This window comes from Carassius carassius, chromosome 35 (genome assembly GCF_963082965.1).
Source record: "Carassius carassius chromosome 35, fCarCar2.1, whole genome shotgun sequence".
NCBI lineage: Eukaryota > Metazoa > Chordata > Actinopteri > Cypriniformes > Cyprinidae > Carassius > Carassius carassius.
In genome coordinates this window covers 11,730,708-11,748,968 of record NC_081789.1, presented here as the reverse complement: position 1 = coordinate 11,748,968, position 18,261 = coordinate 11,730,708, and the positions used below count along the sequence as shown (strand labels likewise).

Sequence of the window (18,261 nt, the reverse complement as noted above, 5' to 3'; positions counted from 1 at the left end):
AAAATTGCTCAAAAAGTTGCCCCGTGTATCATCAGTCTTATTGTCTGTAGGCTAGGTATAGGCCTATATATCAGTATCAGCTAGGTACTTCAATTAATACACACTTTCATTAAATATTTCAAAGATTAAAAAATAATATAGGCCTACACTACCAGTAAAAAGCTTTTGAACAGTAAGATTTTGTTAATATATATTTTTTTATTATTATTTTTTATTTGATCCAAAGTACAGCAAAAACAGTAAAAATAAATAAATAAATAAAAATAAATGTTTTTACAATTTAAAATTTGTCTTCTAATTGAATATGTTTACAATGTTATTAATTTCTGTGATTTCTAAGCTGATTTTTTTTTGCATTATTTTTTTTTAATTATTACTCCAGTCACGTGATCCTCCAGAAATCATTGTAAAATTCATTTTTGATTTGCTCATAAAAAAAAACCCAAAACTATTATTATTATTGTTGTTGTTGTTATTATTATACTAGCTGGGTAGATATTTTCAGGGTTTTTTGATGAATAGAAAGTTCAGAAGAACTGTATTTATCGGAAATATAAATTTTGTAACATTAGCATCTTAACTGTATCATCAGTTTTCATCAATTTTAAGCACACTTGCTAAATAAAAGTATTAATTTATAAAATCTCTTTCCCAAAAATTGAGCTTTTGAATGGTATAGTGTTTAATGTTATAAAATATTTGTAATTCAGATAAATGCTGCTCTTTGGATTTCTCTATTCATTAAAGAATCCTGAATAAAAATGTACTCTGTTTTAAATATTGATGACGATGATGATGATAATAATAAAATGCTTCTTAAACAGCAAATCAGCATATTTCTGAAGGATCACGTGACTCTAAAGACTGGCGTAATAATAGTGAAAATGCATCTTTGAAATCATGAATAAATTAAATTTTTTTATATATTCAAACAGAAACAGTTATTTATTTTTTATGTTTGTGTTGTACTCTGGATAAAATAAATACAGGCTTGTTGAGCAGAACAAACTTCTTTAAAAACATTGTAAGTCTTACTGTTCAAAAACTTTTGACTGTATAGTGTACATCATAGACATCGTGTCTATGGTGTACACAATATACAGGTGAATCTCAACAAATTAGAATGTTGTGTAAAAGCTCATTTATTTCTAGTTGCATATCTCCGCCATCTTGGATTTCCGGTCTTGCGAGTGTGTGCGTACTTATTTCCGATTGTGCTAAACGTCAGTGCAGAGAACCGGTGAAGTCCAGATATTACCTTCTATATGTTTACAGGATTTAAAATATCACTTCAAATGCAAATCAGATATACACTGCTATTATTCCTATACTATAAATGTTAACTGAGCCAGTGGATTTGAAACTGTGTATGTTTGGGTCTGGTAAATGAATTAAATACACTAATGTTCACGAGATGAACTCATGGTGTGTATACACAGCTACATAATGTATTTTTATCTTACCAAATATGTCAATGTACAAATTACTTATTTCTCGAAAATGTTTGCATTATTTTTTTTAATGAAATATTTACCTCGTGAGACGTGGGCTGAGATTTATCTTCCGAAGTATCCATTTCTCAATTGTACACATACATCAGTATGTTTCATCGTTATTTTCACAACATATTTTATTATTTTACACAGTAAAAAAATACATGACTAATTTTAATATCTGTTTAATCTTATAATTAATGCAAAAGAATAACAATATACATGGCTGCTCATAGACAGATAATGATTTATGCTGCAGATCTTTCACAAAACAAATAAACATAGATAAAAACACACATGAATGCAAACAGCGATCTTTTATTTAATGCAAACCTACCATAATTACATTACGTTTAATTGTACAGTTAGTTATAAATTATGTTATCAAATAAAGTTAATAAAACATGCTTTATCAGAAATCTCTGTGTGTCTTGTTTGACAGTCAGAAACATTGATCTTACATAACAGTCAGAACAAAGCCAGCTCTTCGAAAATGAAAAGTATTGCATATTTGAGTGGTTTGTGTTTGAAAGAAGAAATCCCTGTGGACCTGGCACTGATCCGCATAATCAACAGAAGAATAAAGCAATCTCCGCGTTGTATCTTGATGAATTTCCATACAGAGGTACGCAAAAATGTAGGGAGGATGTTTCCCCATGTTTTTGATATACCACTATCCGCTGTTAAATTTGAAAATCATTAATTATATACATCTAGCCAAGTTCGTATGTAAGTTTCTCTTACAGTCAATGCGAGCGTCGCAAGACCGGAAGTAAGTCTGCACACACTCTTGTCGCTGAAGCTTACCGACGCCATCTTGTGCACCTAGCCCATTCAACTCAAATTGTGAAACTTGTGTATTAAATAAATTCAATGTAAACAGACTGAAGTAGTTTAAGGCCTTGTCCTCACCAATATGTTTTTGTTGGAAAATGCATATTTTTCTCTCCGATTTGGCCTTCCTTCCACAATGAGACAGCGTTTTTAGTCAAGTAAAACAGAGGTTTTTGAAAACGCTCTACAAAGTGGATAAATTTGAAAACGTTATGTGCTATGCACTTTCACACTATTGCTACAGATGTGTTACTTTGTACACTCATCATATCACAGTCCTGCAAAGCGAAAGCAAATTTACTGGCAATTGCTATGTGCGGCAAAACATGAGGGCAGTCGCATCTTAAAACTCTGGATCATTTTTCCACAAACATTGATGGAGCTTACATCACGACCCCCCCCCCCCCCCCCCCACACACACCTGGGACAGTCTGATCACCTTTCTTTGTTTCTCACACCTAAATATTTACCCCTCATCAGCCGTGTGAAACCGTCAGTGAGGACCATCAAAGTGTGGCCAGCTGGAGCAAACTCTCAACTTCGGGACAGGTTTCAATACACGGACTGAAGTATGTTTGCTTCTCAGGCTGCCTGTCACACAGACGTTGACATTGAATTATACCTCCTCTGTACTGGATTACATCAACACCACCATTGACAGTGTCACAACAGAAAAACAGATCACAACGTACTCTAATCAGAAGCCATGGATGAACAAAGAAGGCGCAACTCCTGCTGAAAGCCTACAGCACTGCCTTCAGATCAGATGATGCTTAGGCCTACAGCAAATCCAGGGCTAACCTGCGGAGGGACATCAAATAGGCAAGTACTGCTACAAGCTAAAGGTAGAGGAACACTTTTCCAACTCTGACCCCCATTGCATGTGGCAGGGCATCCAGGTCATCAGCGACTACAAGCAACGCAATTCTACTCCAATGGTCACAGTTCTCTCCTTCCTTACCGAGCTAAATGACTTTTATGCTCGCTTCAGCAGTGACAGCAAGATCAAGATCACACTCTCAGCATACCACCAACCCCTCAAACTCACTTCCACAGATGTCTACTGTACACTGCACTGCATTGCAACGCACACAAGGCTGATGGCCCGGACGGCATTCTTGGATGTGTGGTAAGGGCATGCTCTGAGCAGCTTGCAGGGGTCTTCACAGACATTTTCAACCTGTCCCTCACCCATGCAATTGTGCCAACATGCTTTAAGTCCACATCTGTTGTGCCACTGCCAAAACACTCCTCCACGATGTGCCTAAATGACTACTATAGGAGCACAGAGGATGCAGTATGCACAATGCTGCACTCTGTACTCACAAACCTGGACAATAACAACACATATGTATGGTTGTTTTTTTGTTTTTACTTCAGCTCAGCATTAAACACAGTCATTCTCAAAGTTTTTTCTGGTTCTTGACCTGGCCTGTTTTTGACCCAGTTGCTGCCCGCCGTTCTCACCCATCTGCTCGACTATTCTCCTGTCTCCCATTTTGGATTTGTTGCCCTCTTCTCTCCTGGTGCTTACGGAGGCTGATCGCATTACCTGTACGCTGTGCAGTTGAAAGCTAAAGACTGAGCTATTTTTCCCGAGCTGAGTTTTTTGTTGTTTTTGGGACGTTATAGGCCTTTGCCATCCTTCTGTTAATAAAACTGCCTTTTTCAGCCTAATCCACTCTTGGGTCCTTATCTGTCCTGACACCACACACTGACCAAGAATGGACCCAGCGGAAGGCTCTACTTGGCAGTCTGCTTTGAAACAATGTTGGGCCATCACGAGATGGAACTGTCTTCCACCCGTCACTTGGTAGACACCTTGTCGGCTTGATCGTCTCACTCACTATAGGAGCACAGAGGATGCAGTATGCACAATGCTGCACTCTGTATTCACAAACCTGGAAAATAACAACTCACATGTATGGATGCTATTTTTTTTCACTTCAGCTCAGAATTTAACACTGTCATTCTCTAAGCTGACAACCAAACTTGGAGACCTGGACATTAGCGCCTCCCTTTGCAACTGGATTATGGACTTCCTGACCAACAGACCTCAGAATGTTAGGTCAGGCCACCTCTGCTTCACAACCATCATACTTAACACCGGCGTAGCACTGGGCTATGTGTTGAGCCAATTCCTCTACTTCCTCTACACCCACGACTGCAAGCCTGTGCATGGATCCAACTCCATTATTACAACCCGAATTCCGGAAAAGTTGGGACGTTTTTTAAATTTTAATAAAATGAAAACTAAAAGACTTTCAAATCACATGAGCCAATATTTTATTCACAGTAGAACATAGATAACATAGCAAATGTTTAAACTGAGAAAGTTTACAATTTTATGCACAAAATGAGCTCATTTCAATTTTGATTTCTGCTACCGGTCTCAAAATAGTTGGGACGGGGCATGTTTACCATGGTGTAGCATCTCCTTTTCTTTTCAAAACAGTTTGAAGACGTCTGGGCATTGAGGCTATGAGTTGCTGGAGTTTTGCTGTTGGAATTTGGTCCCATTCTTGCCTTATATAGATTTCCAGCTGCTGAAGAGTTCGTGGTCGTCTTTGACGTATTTTTCGTTTAATGATGCGCCAAATGTTCTCTATAGGTGAAAGATCTGGACTGCAGGCAGGCCAGGTTAGCACCCGGACTCTTCTACGACGAAGCCATGCTGTTGTTATAGCTGCAGTATGTGGTTTTGCATTGTCCTGCTGAAATAAACAAGGCCTTCCCTGAAATAGACGTTGTTTGGAGGGAAGCATATGTTGCTCTAAAACCTTTATATACCTTTCAGCATTCACAGAGCCTTCCAAAACATGCAAGCTGCCCATACCGTATGCACTTATGCACCCCCATACCATCAGAGATGCTGGCTTTTGAACTGAACGCTGATAACATGCTGGAAGGTCTCCCTCCTCTTTAGCCCGGAGGACAAGGCGTCCGTGATTTCCAACAAGAATGTCAAATTTGGACTCGTCTGACCATAAAACACTATTCCACTTTGAAATAGTCCATTTTAAATGAGCCTTGGCCCACAGGACACGACGGCGCTTCTGGACCATGTTCACATATGGCTTCCTTTCTGCATGATAGAGCTTTATTTGGCATCTGCTGATGGCACGGCGGATTGTGTTTACCGACAGTGGTTTCTGAAAGTATTCCTGGGCCCATTTAGTAATGTCATTGACACAATCATGCCGATGAGTGATGCAGTGTCGTCTGAGAGCCCGAAGACCACGGGCATCCAATAAAGGTCTCCGGCCTTGTCCCTTACGCACAGAGATCTCTCCAGTTTCTCTGAATCTTTTGATGATGTTATGCACTGTAGATGATGAGATTTGCAAAGCCTTTGCAATTTGACGTTGAGGAACATTGTTTTTAAAGTTTTCCACAATTTTTTTACGCAGTCTTTCACAGATTGGAGAGCCTCTGCCCATCTTTACTTCTGAGAGACTCTGCTTCTCTAAGACAAAGCTTTTATAGCTAATCATGTTACAGACCTGATATCAATTAACTTAATTAATCACTAGATGTTCTCCCAGCTGAATCTTTTCAAAACTGCTTGCTTTTTTAGCCATTTGTTGCCCCCGTGCCAACTTTTTTGAGACCTGTAGCAGGCTTTAAATTTTAAATGAGCTAATTAAGTGATAAAAGTGTACCATTTCTCAGTTTAAAAATTTGCTACGTTATCTATGTTCTATTGTGAATAAAATATTGGCTCATGTGATTTGAAATTCCTTTAGTTTTCATTTTATTAAAATTTAAAAAACGTCCCAACTTTTCCGGAATTCGGGTAGTAAGTTTGCAGATGACACCACAGTGGTTGGCCTTATCTGAGAAAATGATGAGACTGTTTACAGGGAGGAGGTACAGCACCTGTCAAATGATGCACTGACGACAAAGGAGCTCATTGTGGACTTCAGGAAGAAGAAAGGAAGCATGCATGACCCCATACACATTAACAGGATGGTTGTTGAATGTAGCTCCAGCTTCAAGTTCCTGGGAACCACCATATCGGAGGACCTATCCTGGACCACAAACACCTCCAGCCTAGTCAAGAAGGCTCGTCAGCGCCTCTTCTTCCTCAGGACACTGAAGAAGAACCAGCTGTCTTCACCCATCCAGGTGAACTTTTGCTGGTGTGCGATCGAGCGCATCCTGACCAGTTACATCACAGTCTGGTATGGGAGCTGCTCATTTGCTGATCACAAGGCTCTGCAGAGGGTGGTGAAAACCGCCCAACGCATCAAAGAGACACCACTCCCTGCTATTGAAACATCCAGAGAAAAAGCTGTCTACGTCGAGCTCGCAGCATTCTTAAGGACTCCTCTCACCCTGATCATAGACTGTTTAACCTTTTGCCCTCCAGGAGGTGCTTCAGAAGCATCCGGACAAGGACCAGGAGATTCAAGAACAGCTTTTTCCCTACAGGTGTCTCCTTACTGAATTCTGCCATCTGACCCCCATCCTCCGCCCCCAACCACACCGGACTCACACACTTCTCACCCCTCCTCAGCACTACATCTGGTTGACAAACAAACAAACGAACAAACAAAAAAGTTAACTTGTTATTACTTGCAATACTGTCTGTTTATCCAGAATATTGAATAATTCGGTGCACACTGAAATATTTTTCGATGCACTTTTTTGCTGTCAAGTCAAGTCAACTTTATTTATATAGTGCTTTAAACAAAAATGATTGTGTCAAAACAACTGCACAACATTAATTAGGAAAACAGTGTGTCAATAATGCAAAATAACAGTTAAAGGCAGTTCTGTCCATTGCACTAGTGTAAATGATGTTCATAGTTTCTGCCTATAGTGTACATAAACTTATTACATGATCCATCTGTATAGTGTGTTCATAGTAGACTTTGTCAGGACTCAGGTATGAACTGACCTTTTTTTTCTCTTTCTTTTTTACTTTTTGTTCTTTTTGTTTATTTTTTCGTTTCAGCTAATTTTTATATCATTTCATTCGTTTTGTTTCAGTTTTTTCTCTCTCATTTATTTTAATCTATTTTCTCTGGTTTCCTTTCCCTTCGCTCTAGCACCAGCTGATCCCGTTTAGCAATCTATGCTGCGGCTTGTCTGATGCACCTGTTCCCTCTATCTCGTTACTCACCCTATTTATTCTGCTTGATTTCAGTACTCTTTGTCAGTGTGTTCTGTGATTTTTGGCGTTTTCAGCTTTGGTTCCATCCTGTCTCTCCTCTCTGGTCTGAGCACTAGATTGTTTGTCTGTTGGTGTAACATGTGTTTTGCCCTCAGTTTCTCGGACTGTTCTTCTGGTTCTCAACCTGGCCTGTTTTTGACCCAGTTGCTGCCCGCCGTTCTCAACCGTTCCCAGGTGGATCACCCATCTGCTCGACTATTCTCCTGTCTCCCCAGCGGTCTTTCAAGAACTTTTGTCAACGATGTGCTGAGGACATGATCGACAGATTCATTTTCGTTTATATGGATGATATCTTAATTTTCTCTTCTTCTTTTCAGGAGCATGTCCATCACGTCCGACAAGTGCTTCAGCAGCTGTTAGAGAATCAACTGTTCGTTAAGGTGGAGAAGTGCGAGTTCCACGTTCAGTCAGTTTTGTTCTTGGGACACATCATTTCGGTGGGGGGGATTCGCATGGACCCTGTGAAGGTGAGAGCCATCTCCGAATGGTGCCGCGCTCTCCCAGATATCCCCTCTAGATAATAAACTGCATCCGTGTGCCTTTTTCTCACACCGCTTGTCTCCTGCAGAATGAAACTATGACATTGGTGATCGCGAGTTGTTGGCTGTTCGACTGGCCTTGGGGGAGTGGCGTCACTGGCTGGAGAGAGCGGCCATTCCATTTCTGGTGTGGACCGACAACAAGAACCTGGAGTACATCTGGTCTGCATGCCAGCTTAACGCCAGACAGGCTCGGTGCGTGCTCTTCTTTGGGAGCTTCGACTTCACCCTCTCTTACCAACCTGGGTCCAAAAATGTTAAACCCGCTTTTCCAGGCGATCCGCCTCCCGACACTATAATACCTCCGGGTTGGTGCTGGGGGCGCTTATCTGGGGACTCGAGGAGCTCGTCAGACGAGTGCAAGAGGGAGTCAGGGTGCCCAATGTGTCCCACGGGTCTGCTCTTCATGCTCGAGTCAGTTCGCCCCACCATTCTCCAGTGGGGTCACTCGTCCTGCCATCTGCCAGCGGTTTTTGTGGCCTGCCATGGCGGAGGACTTACGCCAGTTCGTGGGGGCGTGTCCAGTCTATCCTGCCCCTGGTCCCATATTGCCCTGTTTTGTTGTTGGACTCCCCCATCCAGTGGCAATACAGTGATTCTCACCATAGTGGATTGCTTTTTCATTCCCCTTCCTAAACTCCTTTCGGCTAAAGAAATGGCCCGGGTGGTCATTGATCACGTCTTTCAGATCAGGATCCAAATCTTTCGGACAGGGGGCCCCAGTTCATTTCACATTTTTTTGAATGAGTTCTGCCGACAGATTGGAGTCTCCACGAGTCTGTCGTCAGGCTTTCATCCACAGACAAACAGCCAGACCGAGCGCGCCAACCAGGATCTCGGTCGGATGCTTCGCTGCCTGGCATCCAATCTTCCTGGAGTCATCAACTGACGTGGGCGGAATATGATCCATCTTTGGTTGCCCAATTCTTATGGTGTGCACCCTGTTTTTCATGTGTCTAAAGTTAAACCTGTCTTGCGTTCTCCCCATTCCCTTACTGTGTCTTCCCCTGTCACCCCCCTCCTGTTATGGTTGACAGTTCTCCTGCTTATGAGGTTAGGGGAATCTTAGATGTCGTGGTCAAGGACATCAGTACCTAGTGGACTGGGAGGAGTTTGGTCTGGAGGAGAAATGTTGGGTCCCAGCTCGGGACGTCCTGGACCACGTGCTCATCGACGAGTTTCACCAACACGGTCCTTCTTCCTCTAGTGCACCGAGAGGCGCTCCTGGGGGAGGGGGTATGATCTGTCCTTTTTTTTCTCTTTCTTTTTTACATTTTGTTCCTTTTTGTTTTATTTTTTTTAGTTTCAGATCATTTTTCTATCATTTCATTTGTTTTGTTTCGGTTCTGTCCTGTCTCTCCTCTCTGGTCTAAGCGCTAGATTGTTTGTCTGCCCAGTTGGTGTAACGTGTGTTTTGCTCTCTGTTTCTCGGACTGTTCTTCTGCTTCTCGACCTGGCCTTTTTTTGACCCCGTTGCTGCCCGCTGTTCTCAGCCCCGTCTGCACCTCGTCTGACCACCCATCTGCTCGACTATTCTCCTGTCTCCCGTTTTGGATTCATTGCCCTCTTCTCTCCTGGCGCTTATGGAGGCTGATCACATTACCTGTACGCTGTGCAGTTGAAAGCTAAAGACTGAGCCATTTTCCCCAAGTTTTTTGTTGTTTTTGGGACGTTAGGCATCCTTCTGTTAATAAAACTGCCTTTTTCAGCCTCATCCGCTCTTGGGTCCTTATCTGTCCTGACACGCTTATCTGTATATCATGCTGATAGTATTGAAAAATCTGTAAATGATGTCCCTAGCCTTATCTGTATATTTATTGTACATTTGCAACATTGTAGACGCTGTATATCCTGTACTTACTGCTTATTGCACTTCTGGTTAGATGCTAACTGCATTTTGTTGCCTTGTACCTTACATGTGTAATGACAATAAAATCTAATCTAATTAATGTAGACGTAGCCTAAGTCTCTGGCTCTTTTAATAGTGATGATTGTGACTGACATTTAACAAACTCACCAATTCAATCTCAACAAATTAGAATATGGTGACATGCTAATCAACTCAAAACACCCGCAAAGGTTTCCTGAGCCTTCAAATTTGTCTCTCAGTTTGGTTCACTAGGCTACACAATCATGGGGAAGACTGCTGATCTGACATGTCCAGAAAACAATCACTGACAACCTTCACAAGGAGGGTAAGCCACAAACATTCATTGCCAAAGAAGCTGGCTGTTCACAGAGTGCTGTATCCAAGCATATTAATAGAAAGTTGAGTGGAAGAAAAAAAGTGTGGAAGAAAAAGATGCACAACCAACCGAGAGAACTGCAGCCTTATGAGGATTGTCAAGCAAAATAGATTCAAGAATTTGAGTGAACTTCACAATGAATGGACTGAGGTTGGGGTCTCGGCATCAAGACAGACGTGTTAAGGAATTTGCTGAACCAAAGACAACGTCAGAGGCGTCTTACCTGGGCTAAGGAGAAGAACTGGACTGTTTTGTATTTCATTTGGAAACCAAGGTCTTAGAGTCTGGAGGAAGTCCAGTGTTAAGTTTCCACAGTCTGTGATGATATGGGGTGCAATGTCATCTGGTGGTGTTGGTCCATTGTGTTTCTTGCAAACCAAAGTCATTGCACCCGTTTAACCAAGAAATTTTGGAGTACTGTGCTTCCTTCTGCTGACCAGCTTTTTAAAGATGCTGATTTCATTTTCCAGCAGAATTTGGCACCTGCCCACACTACCAAAAGCACCAAAAGTTGGTTGAAAGACCATGGTGTTGGTGTGCTTGACTGGACAGCAAACTCAAAAAAAGAGACTACAGCAGAAGAGCTGAAGGCCACTGTCAAAGAAACCTGGGCTTCCATACCTTCTCAGCAGTGCCACAAACTGATCATCTTCATGCCACGTGGAATTGAGGCAGTAATTAAAGCAAAAGGAGCCCCTTCCAAGTATTGAGTACATGTACAGTAAATTAACAGTTGAATTAGTGAAATAAATTAACTTCTCCACGACATTCTGATTTATTGAGATGCTACTGTATTTTATAAATTAACAACACTAATACATAGTTAATTCACAAACATCATATGGACAACATATTTTATTTTAAATAAAATCCATGATCCTAAATATGTTTTTTTATTATTATTATTATTTATATATTCATTACCTGAATGGCCATCAGCACAAATCCTCAGCAAAGACCATGAGAACCAGACAAATCCTCTGCACAATCCTCTGTGACCAGCTTCAGCCCCACCAAACACTGACATGATGTATCCCACTCGTCAAGGAAAAGGAACTGGATATTTTGAATAATACTAATCCACAATGTGACTTGTGTTACAGCCTGAAATTAGACCTCACAGTGCTTCTCTCAAAGCCACCTTTTGGTTTGCTTAGTTGGACATGTAATATTTGGTGATATTATGGACTTGATTGCACTGACACTACTGGATAAGAACTGAACTGATGACAGCATCACTGCTTTATACAGAGCTTCTTCAGATAAACTGAACTTATTCTATAATTGATTAACTTCATTAAACTGACCTGAATCAACAATGAACTGACTTTAACTGAAAAATTTACTGTTTACTGTTGTCTTCTTTTTAGAGCAGCATTACAGCAGAATTGAATTTTGTTTGCAAACATTATTTTGCTGTTTAACAATGTAAAGCTGTGTTGACACAACTGTATAAAGCACTAAATACATAAAGGTGGGTTTTTTTTTTAAATAATAAATTATAAGTATATTATACTGAAATGTATTTCAATAGGAAGTTGATCATTATAGTAGTTGACAGCAGAGGGCGATACATACCAATGTATTATAAACTGTATCGTTGTGGGGACCTTGAAATCCTTCTTGGGTGCAATAGCCTTCTGTTAATTTTCCATTTCACAGATCTTTGGATATAACACAATACCAAACTATAACTTTTATAGTATATTTCATTAAAAAGGGGTTTCTGAAAGCACTTTTTAAGGACTACTTGCCCCATGTATAAATCAGTTTGAATCAGAAACCCTAGAAAAAAACAGTATTACATTTATTTTGTATTCTTTGTACTATTTAACTTCATAATTGATAAACCCAGCAGTTTCCCATTACTGAGTTTATTTCAGTCATTTATCTTTTTTCTAAACAAATTTCACCCATATACTGTTGTCTAATGCATTGGTTCTGAAATGTTTATCTAGCAGGACACACATTGACACACAAACCAATACTGGATTATAGCCTATTACATCGTATAAATATAACCTCATAAATTAAGTCATTTCGCAACATCCTAGCATGTATAATGAGGCCCCGTATGGATCCAGGGCCCCTGGTTCAGAAACACTATTTTGGATGACTTTGACTTACATTTATGACTTACGATGGAAGAATGTGATGATGGTTACATTTCTTGATTGTTTTGTTGCCCACGCGTTTTGATTATCCACAGCTAATATGTAGCCTATGCATTCTAATAAACTTGTTGGTTTCTACAAGCATGGTTTCTACAAACCATATTGTCACTACATGTTTATATATAGAAAGTATTTCTAGACTTTGTATGACTCATACCTTTGTGTCAAAGTCAAACAAATTCTAGGAACACTTTCAAGCACACAAAATAGATGGTGAATTAACCTAAAGAAAATTTTTGCATTTCAGACTTTTGTGAATTATTGCGATGTGTAGCCAAAACATTAAATCACACCGATACCATTTAAAAAAAACCCAGGATGTGTCCTAATCAAATCAAAAGAGAAAATGCAGATAACACATTCATAAAATAAATTATAGACATATTATTGCTCTTGCTCTCGCAATTTATCTGAGAAAATCTGCAGCTTCCTAATGTATGACAGTTATGTGGGACAATGAAAAGTCAATGATAAAAGTCCAAAATCACCTTGATTCATGTGGAATAATAAAATGCTTTTGGGTATGGTTGAAACATAGATAATTGAATATAATCAGATATGATACAATATGATGGATTGATGAATTTATAATAAAGACATTAAGCAACTTTAATATTTGGCCTATGTTGTTATGTAAATAGAAAAGAATTTCTTGACTATTCTCCAGTTCATTTTTCTAAACAACAGGCATAGGCTAGGCCTTTTTGATGGCAAAATATAACACCTAAACCTACCCCTCACACAAAACTTTCTGCTATTTTAAAAACATTTGCGATTTTTTAAATGCTTCATTCTGTATGATATATAAGATTGTTTCCTAATAGGGACCAAAAAAATTTACAAGGTAAAAAAAAACACACAAGGTCAAAATGTACTGGTATTACTATACTTATGGGAACATCTGATCCTCATAGCAAAGGGGATACCAGGTACACACACACACACACACACACACACACAAGAACCACAAAGAGCCTTGAAACCATCTCGCAAGAAAGAAAAAAATTCCCATGACCTTAAACATCTGCAGTAACAGCATTCCAATACTGCATAATATATAAAATATATATAATAACCATGTTTGTCCCTCAAACCATGCCCTACCAAACATTTATGACTGACTGAAGTACTGTCCCACATTAGGCTAATCATACTGTCCCCCTTTTCGAAACCACATTTCCTAAAGTGGGACAGCAGGAAATTTGATAAAAAATATCAAATATGTAATTTATGCATACCATATTTTGATGGACAAAAATTGAAGACCAACAAGTAACAGGACTGTCTTGTTTAAAATTAATTTATACTCCTTAATATCAAGTTTGTCCAAATATGTCACTGACTTCCAGGTGGTCTTCACATAATGTGCTTCCTGTCTGATGATTGCTCTGCCCTCAGATATGACTGGACATCTGAGAGGTCATATGATTTTGATGACATGATACCACAGCTTTGTCTAACCCATAGTTTCACTGTCATTTATGTATCTATGGGGAAGCTACAAACACTAGTCCTTAGGTGTCCCACTTTAGGGCAATTCACCCTATGATAAATTCTAGCACATGAAAATGAAGAAATAAAGGAAATTTAAAATACAAAGAATTACAATAAACAAAACAAAACAAAAAATATGTAAGTTCACATTAAGATGCCCTATGCTTTGGTTTCTTCAAACCAAGAAACATAACGTTGTATTTGTTTTAAAAATAACACAAATGTGTTTTCTTTCAACCTATTTTGCTTTACTTTATTTTATTTCTTTATTTATTTTTTTTAACAGAATTAGACAGAAATGAAATTTTAAATAATTTATATGATTTTGTTTCATCCTTGTTAACTTAAACACATATATCACTGCGCGACTATAGACGATCTTTCCCAATGATGTAAAATCCCCGCCCATGTATACTTCCGCCAGTAAATAGTCCCACATTTATCGAATTCAGCAATAAATTAAACATGTCTTCTACGTCAATAAATACTAATATTGCTTTCCAAGGCGTCTTTGTTTTTTTTATTTATTTCGGATGTGTGAACCTAGCGGAGGGATTTAATTCGCAAACAACCGTACTCGTTTGGCGGGAAACGTCTGTGCGCAACGTAATACGTCAGTGATTTGCTGCTCGCGGGAGCTGCAGAAATTATACCTCCTGCGCCTGTCACACTCACAGACTAGTCTGGCCAGCATCCGAGACGTACACAGGAGCGCATCGTTGATTACATTTTCCATTACTTTCCATTTGAGCAGGTCTCTGATTCCACGTATGCTGTTAGAGACCGGAGTAAACTGTTGGATCTTACTTTTTGCTGCTGATTTGTTTTGGTCCTCTTTTCACTGCATAGCGTCTGGAGAGAAATCATTCTGAAGCTGCATTCGTTAATTTACACGGTAAGGATCCGGCATTTGTAGTTGCATGCATCGTTTATACTTAAAGTGCAACTTGCGTGTTATGTGTGCAAATGTCTTTATATTTCTAACAGGAGTTTCAATGTTGCACGCTCAAAGATTGGACTAGAAGCAAGACTGCTTTTTAATGTTTTGATAGTAAACCACGCTTTGGGGTTTAATTGTCACACACGCTGTGATTAAGTTCCATTATTTAGCCATTTTTCCACCCCATGCATGTTATGCATAGTCTAAATATGTGCATTAGGTAAAGCGTTTTGTTTTGACGTGTAGTTAGACGTTGCATATGCACTGTAGTAATTCAAATTTGTGTTTTTTTTTTCCACAAGTGTCAAAATGCCGGTGAGTGCGAGTTTGGCGTATAAAAACTACGATTACGACTACGACTCCATCCAGCCCTATTTTTACTTCGACAACGACGATGAGGATTTCTATCACCACCAGCAAGGACAGCCTCAGCCTCCAGCTCCCAGCGAGGACATTTGGAAAAAATTCGAGCTGCTGCCCACGCCGCCCCTCTCTCCCAGCCGGAGACAGTCGCTCTCCACCGCCGAACAGCTGGAGATGGTCAGCGAGTTCCTGGGAGACGACGTGGTCAACCAGAGCTTCATCTGCGACGCGGACTACTCCCAGTCATTCATCAAGTCCATCATCATTCAGGACTGCATGTGGAGCGGCTTTTCTGCCGCCGCCAAGTTGGAGAAAGCCGTTTCTGAGAGGCTGGCGTCCCTGCACGCTGCAAGGAAGGAACTGATATCTGACAGCAGCTCAAATCGGCTCAGTGCAAGTTATTTGCAGGATCTGAGCACCTCCGCATCAGAATGCATTGACCCCTCTGTGGTCTTTCCGTATCCCCTCACAGAGTCCAGCAAATCCAGCAAGGTTGCTCCATCACAACCCATGCTTGTCCTGGACACTCCACCTAACAGCTCCAGCAGCAGTGGCAGCGATTCTGGTATGTTATGCATTATTTTTGTCATTTCTGACACGCAGAATATTGATTTAGCTGGTTACTGCATGCACAAATGCTTGCATTTTTTAAGTGACCTTTGCATGTCACCGGTGAGGTGGTGTGCCGGTCACGGTACTTTATCCTCATACCCTTGATGCAATGATTGGTGTAAGTGGTGGTTGCATAAGATCACCTCCCCTTTGCTAGACCCGAGTCAGATCTGTAGGAAAGACTGCAATGTTCAAATATCAGCTGACGAGTAAAGTGGGCGGGAACGGAATGCAGAGATTCCCCCTACCTCAGCCTTTGTGGAAAGCCAATTGCCAAATTCTGTTCAAATTCCCATTGTGCTGTTAATGAAATGTTTTTTTTTTTTTTTATTAATTTATTTTTGTAATTTAATTGCAGAAGATGAAGAGGAGGAGGAGGAGGAAGAGGAAGAAGAGGAAGAGGAAGAGGAAGAAGAGGAAGAGGAAGAAATTGATGTGGTGACTGTGGAAAAGCGTCAAAAAAGGAATGAGGCAGATGTATCGGATTCAAGGTACCCCAGTCCCCTGGTGTTGAAGCGCTGTCACGTCTCCACCCACCAGCACAACTACGCCGCCCATCCCTCCACGCGGCATGACCAGCCGGCTGTCAAGAGGCTACGACTGGAGACCAGCAGCAGCAACAGGCATGGGAAGCAACGAAAGTGCACGAGTCCCCGGACATCGGATTCTGAGGACAATGACAAACGCAGGACTCACAATGTGCTGGAACGCCAACGTAGAAATGAACTCAAACTCAGCTTTTTTGCATTACGGGATGAGATCCCTGAGGTTGCAAATAACGAGAAAGCTGCTAAAGTTGTTATTCTAAAGAAGGCTACAGAGTGCATTCACAGCATGCAGTTGGATGAGCAAAGGATGCTGTCCATCAAAGAGCAGCTGAGGCGAAAGAGCGAACAGTTAAAACACAGGCTGCAGCAACTGCGGAGTTCACATTAATGGACCTGTGTCACAAGAGTGAAAGTGAAAAGACTTTTTAAGAACCCGCTCCCCCTGCTTTTTTATGCAAGTTAAACTGTTGCTATGTATAGTTCATGTTGCATGTCCAATGCATTTTTTTTTTTCTTTTGAATATTGTCAGTTCTTTTCATGTTTAAAACTGCGACAGTTTAAAATTTAAGGTGGTTAAAATCCATTTGTATTTAAGTCATTTATTTTTATTAATAAAATGAGAAAAAAACGGGGCTGCACAACCCTAAAGTAAAAATCTTTTTGTATGTTTTTGTATATAATGAATAAATATTTCCTATTTTTGGATCTGTATTAGCTACTTGTTCTCAAAAACCATATTCTGTTTCACTATATGTTTTTTTTTTTTTTTATGTTTTGACAATTATAAATGAATTTCTTTTTGAATTTGACTCTGGTCTGTCTTAGTCTCTTTGCACTGAACCCCTTATACACATAGATTAGACACTTCAATATTCATTTCAGGGATTTTCCCAGTCAGAAAGGTCAGTTAAAGTTTTCCCCTGTTTAAAATGATGTGTTATTGCACTTTCTTTCATGAAGTCAGCATAGAAAACTTACAAAATGCAAAAGTACTCAAGTGAATCCCCACCCATCTAGATGAAAGTTGGGCTCATTCATATTTGGCATTCAAATAAGCAACAGCCCAAAAAATTAAAGGCATTGCAAAGCTGTTGTGAGGACCGCTGCCAGAAAACCTAACAAAGGGGATTTTGACAGCAAGAGAATCAACTTTTAGGTGATTTACCATGGTTGACACATTAAGATTTGAGAGTTGATGACTCACAGTCCACTGTCCTTAATAGATACATAGGTACTTTAACATATTTTTGTAACGTTTTATATTTTTAATGATTGACATATTGCACCATTACAATGTCTTGTTGAAACAACTTTTAAAATCTAAAAGCTATTCTTTTAAAATCTATAATTCACACACTGTTCTGCAGTGATGCTGCACCAATTTCTGATTGGTTTACAGCTTGATAACACAGATTAGCCTACATTAGCAGGTCGTTGCCACATCCACAACAGATGCTCTAAGACTCTCCACAAAGCAAGGTGAAAACTAGTATATTAGTTTAGTGCTAGTTAGTTATCAAACACATTTTACAGACCTCCGGGAATAAAAATCGCATTCGCTTGAGATATATAAACATATTTTACATATTTTAAATAGACAGACAGACAGACAGACAGACAGACATCCTGCCCCATAATTCCACCCTGTAGCCTATTGACACATCTTATGTGTAGACCTCATTTATGTCTAATAGTGAATTCTTAGTCCTGTGTTAATATAAACTCATATAACCACTATAAATGATTATTATATCTATTGTCTGAATCTACATTATGTCTAATAACGATATTATTAACCAATTCAGACGACAATTCCTGCGTTAAGGATCAAGCTTGTC

At 39.8% G+C, this 18,261-nt stretch overlaps 1 protein-coding gene across 1 annotated transcript; it reads left to right on the top strand.

Annotated features, from left to right (window-relative positions):
- The first annotated feature begins 14,562 nt into the window (after positions 1-14,562).
- myca (MYC proto-oncogene, bHLH transcription factor a) lies at positions 14,563-17,193 on the top strand. The gene is made up of 3 exons (XM_059524395.1): positions 14,563-14,854; positions 15,202-15,827; positions 16,233-17,193. Exons 2-3 carry the CDS (start codon positions 15,209-15,211, stop codon positions 16,808-16,810), a joined length of 1,197 nt encoding a protein of 398 aa, XP_059380378.1. The 5' UTR covers positions 14,563-14,854; positions 15,202-15,208; the 3' UTR covers positions 16,811-17,193.
- Positions 17,194-18,261: the final 1,068 nt, after the last annotated feature.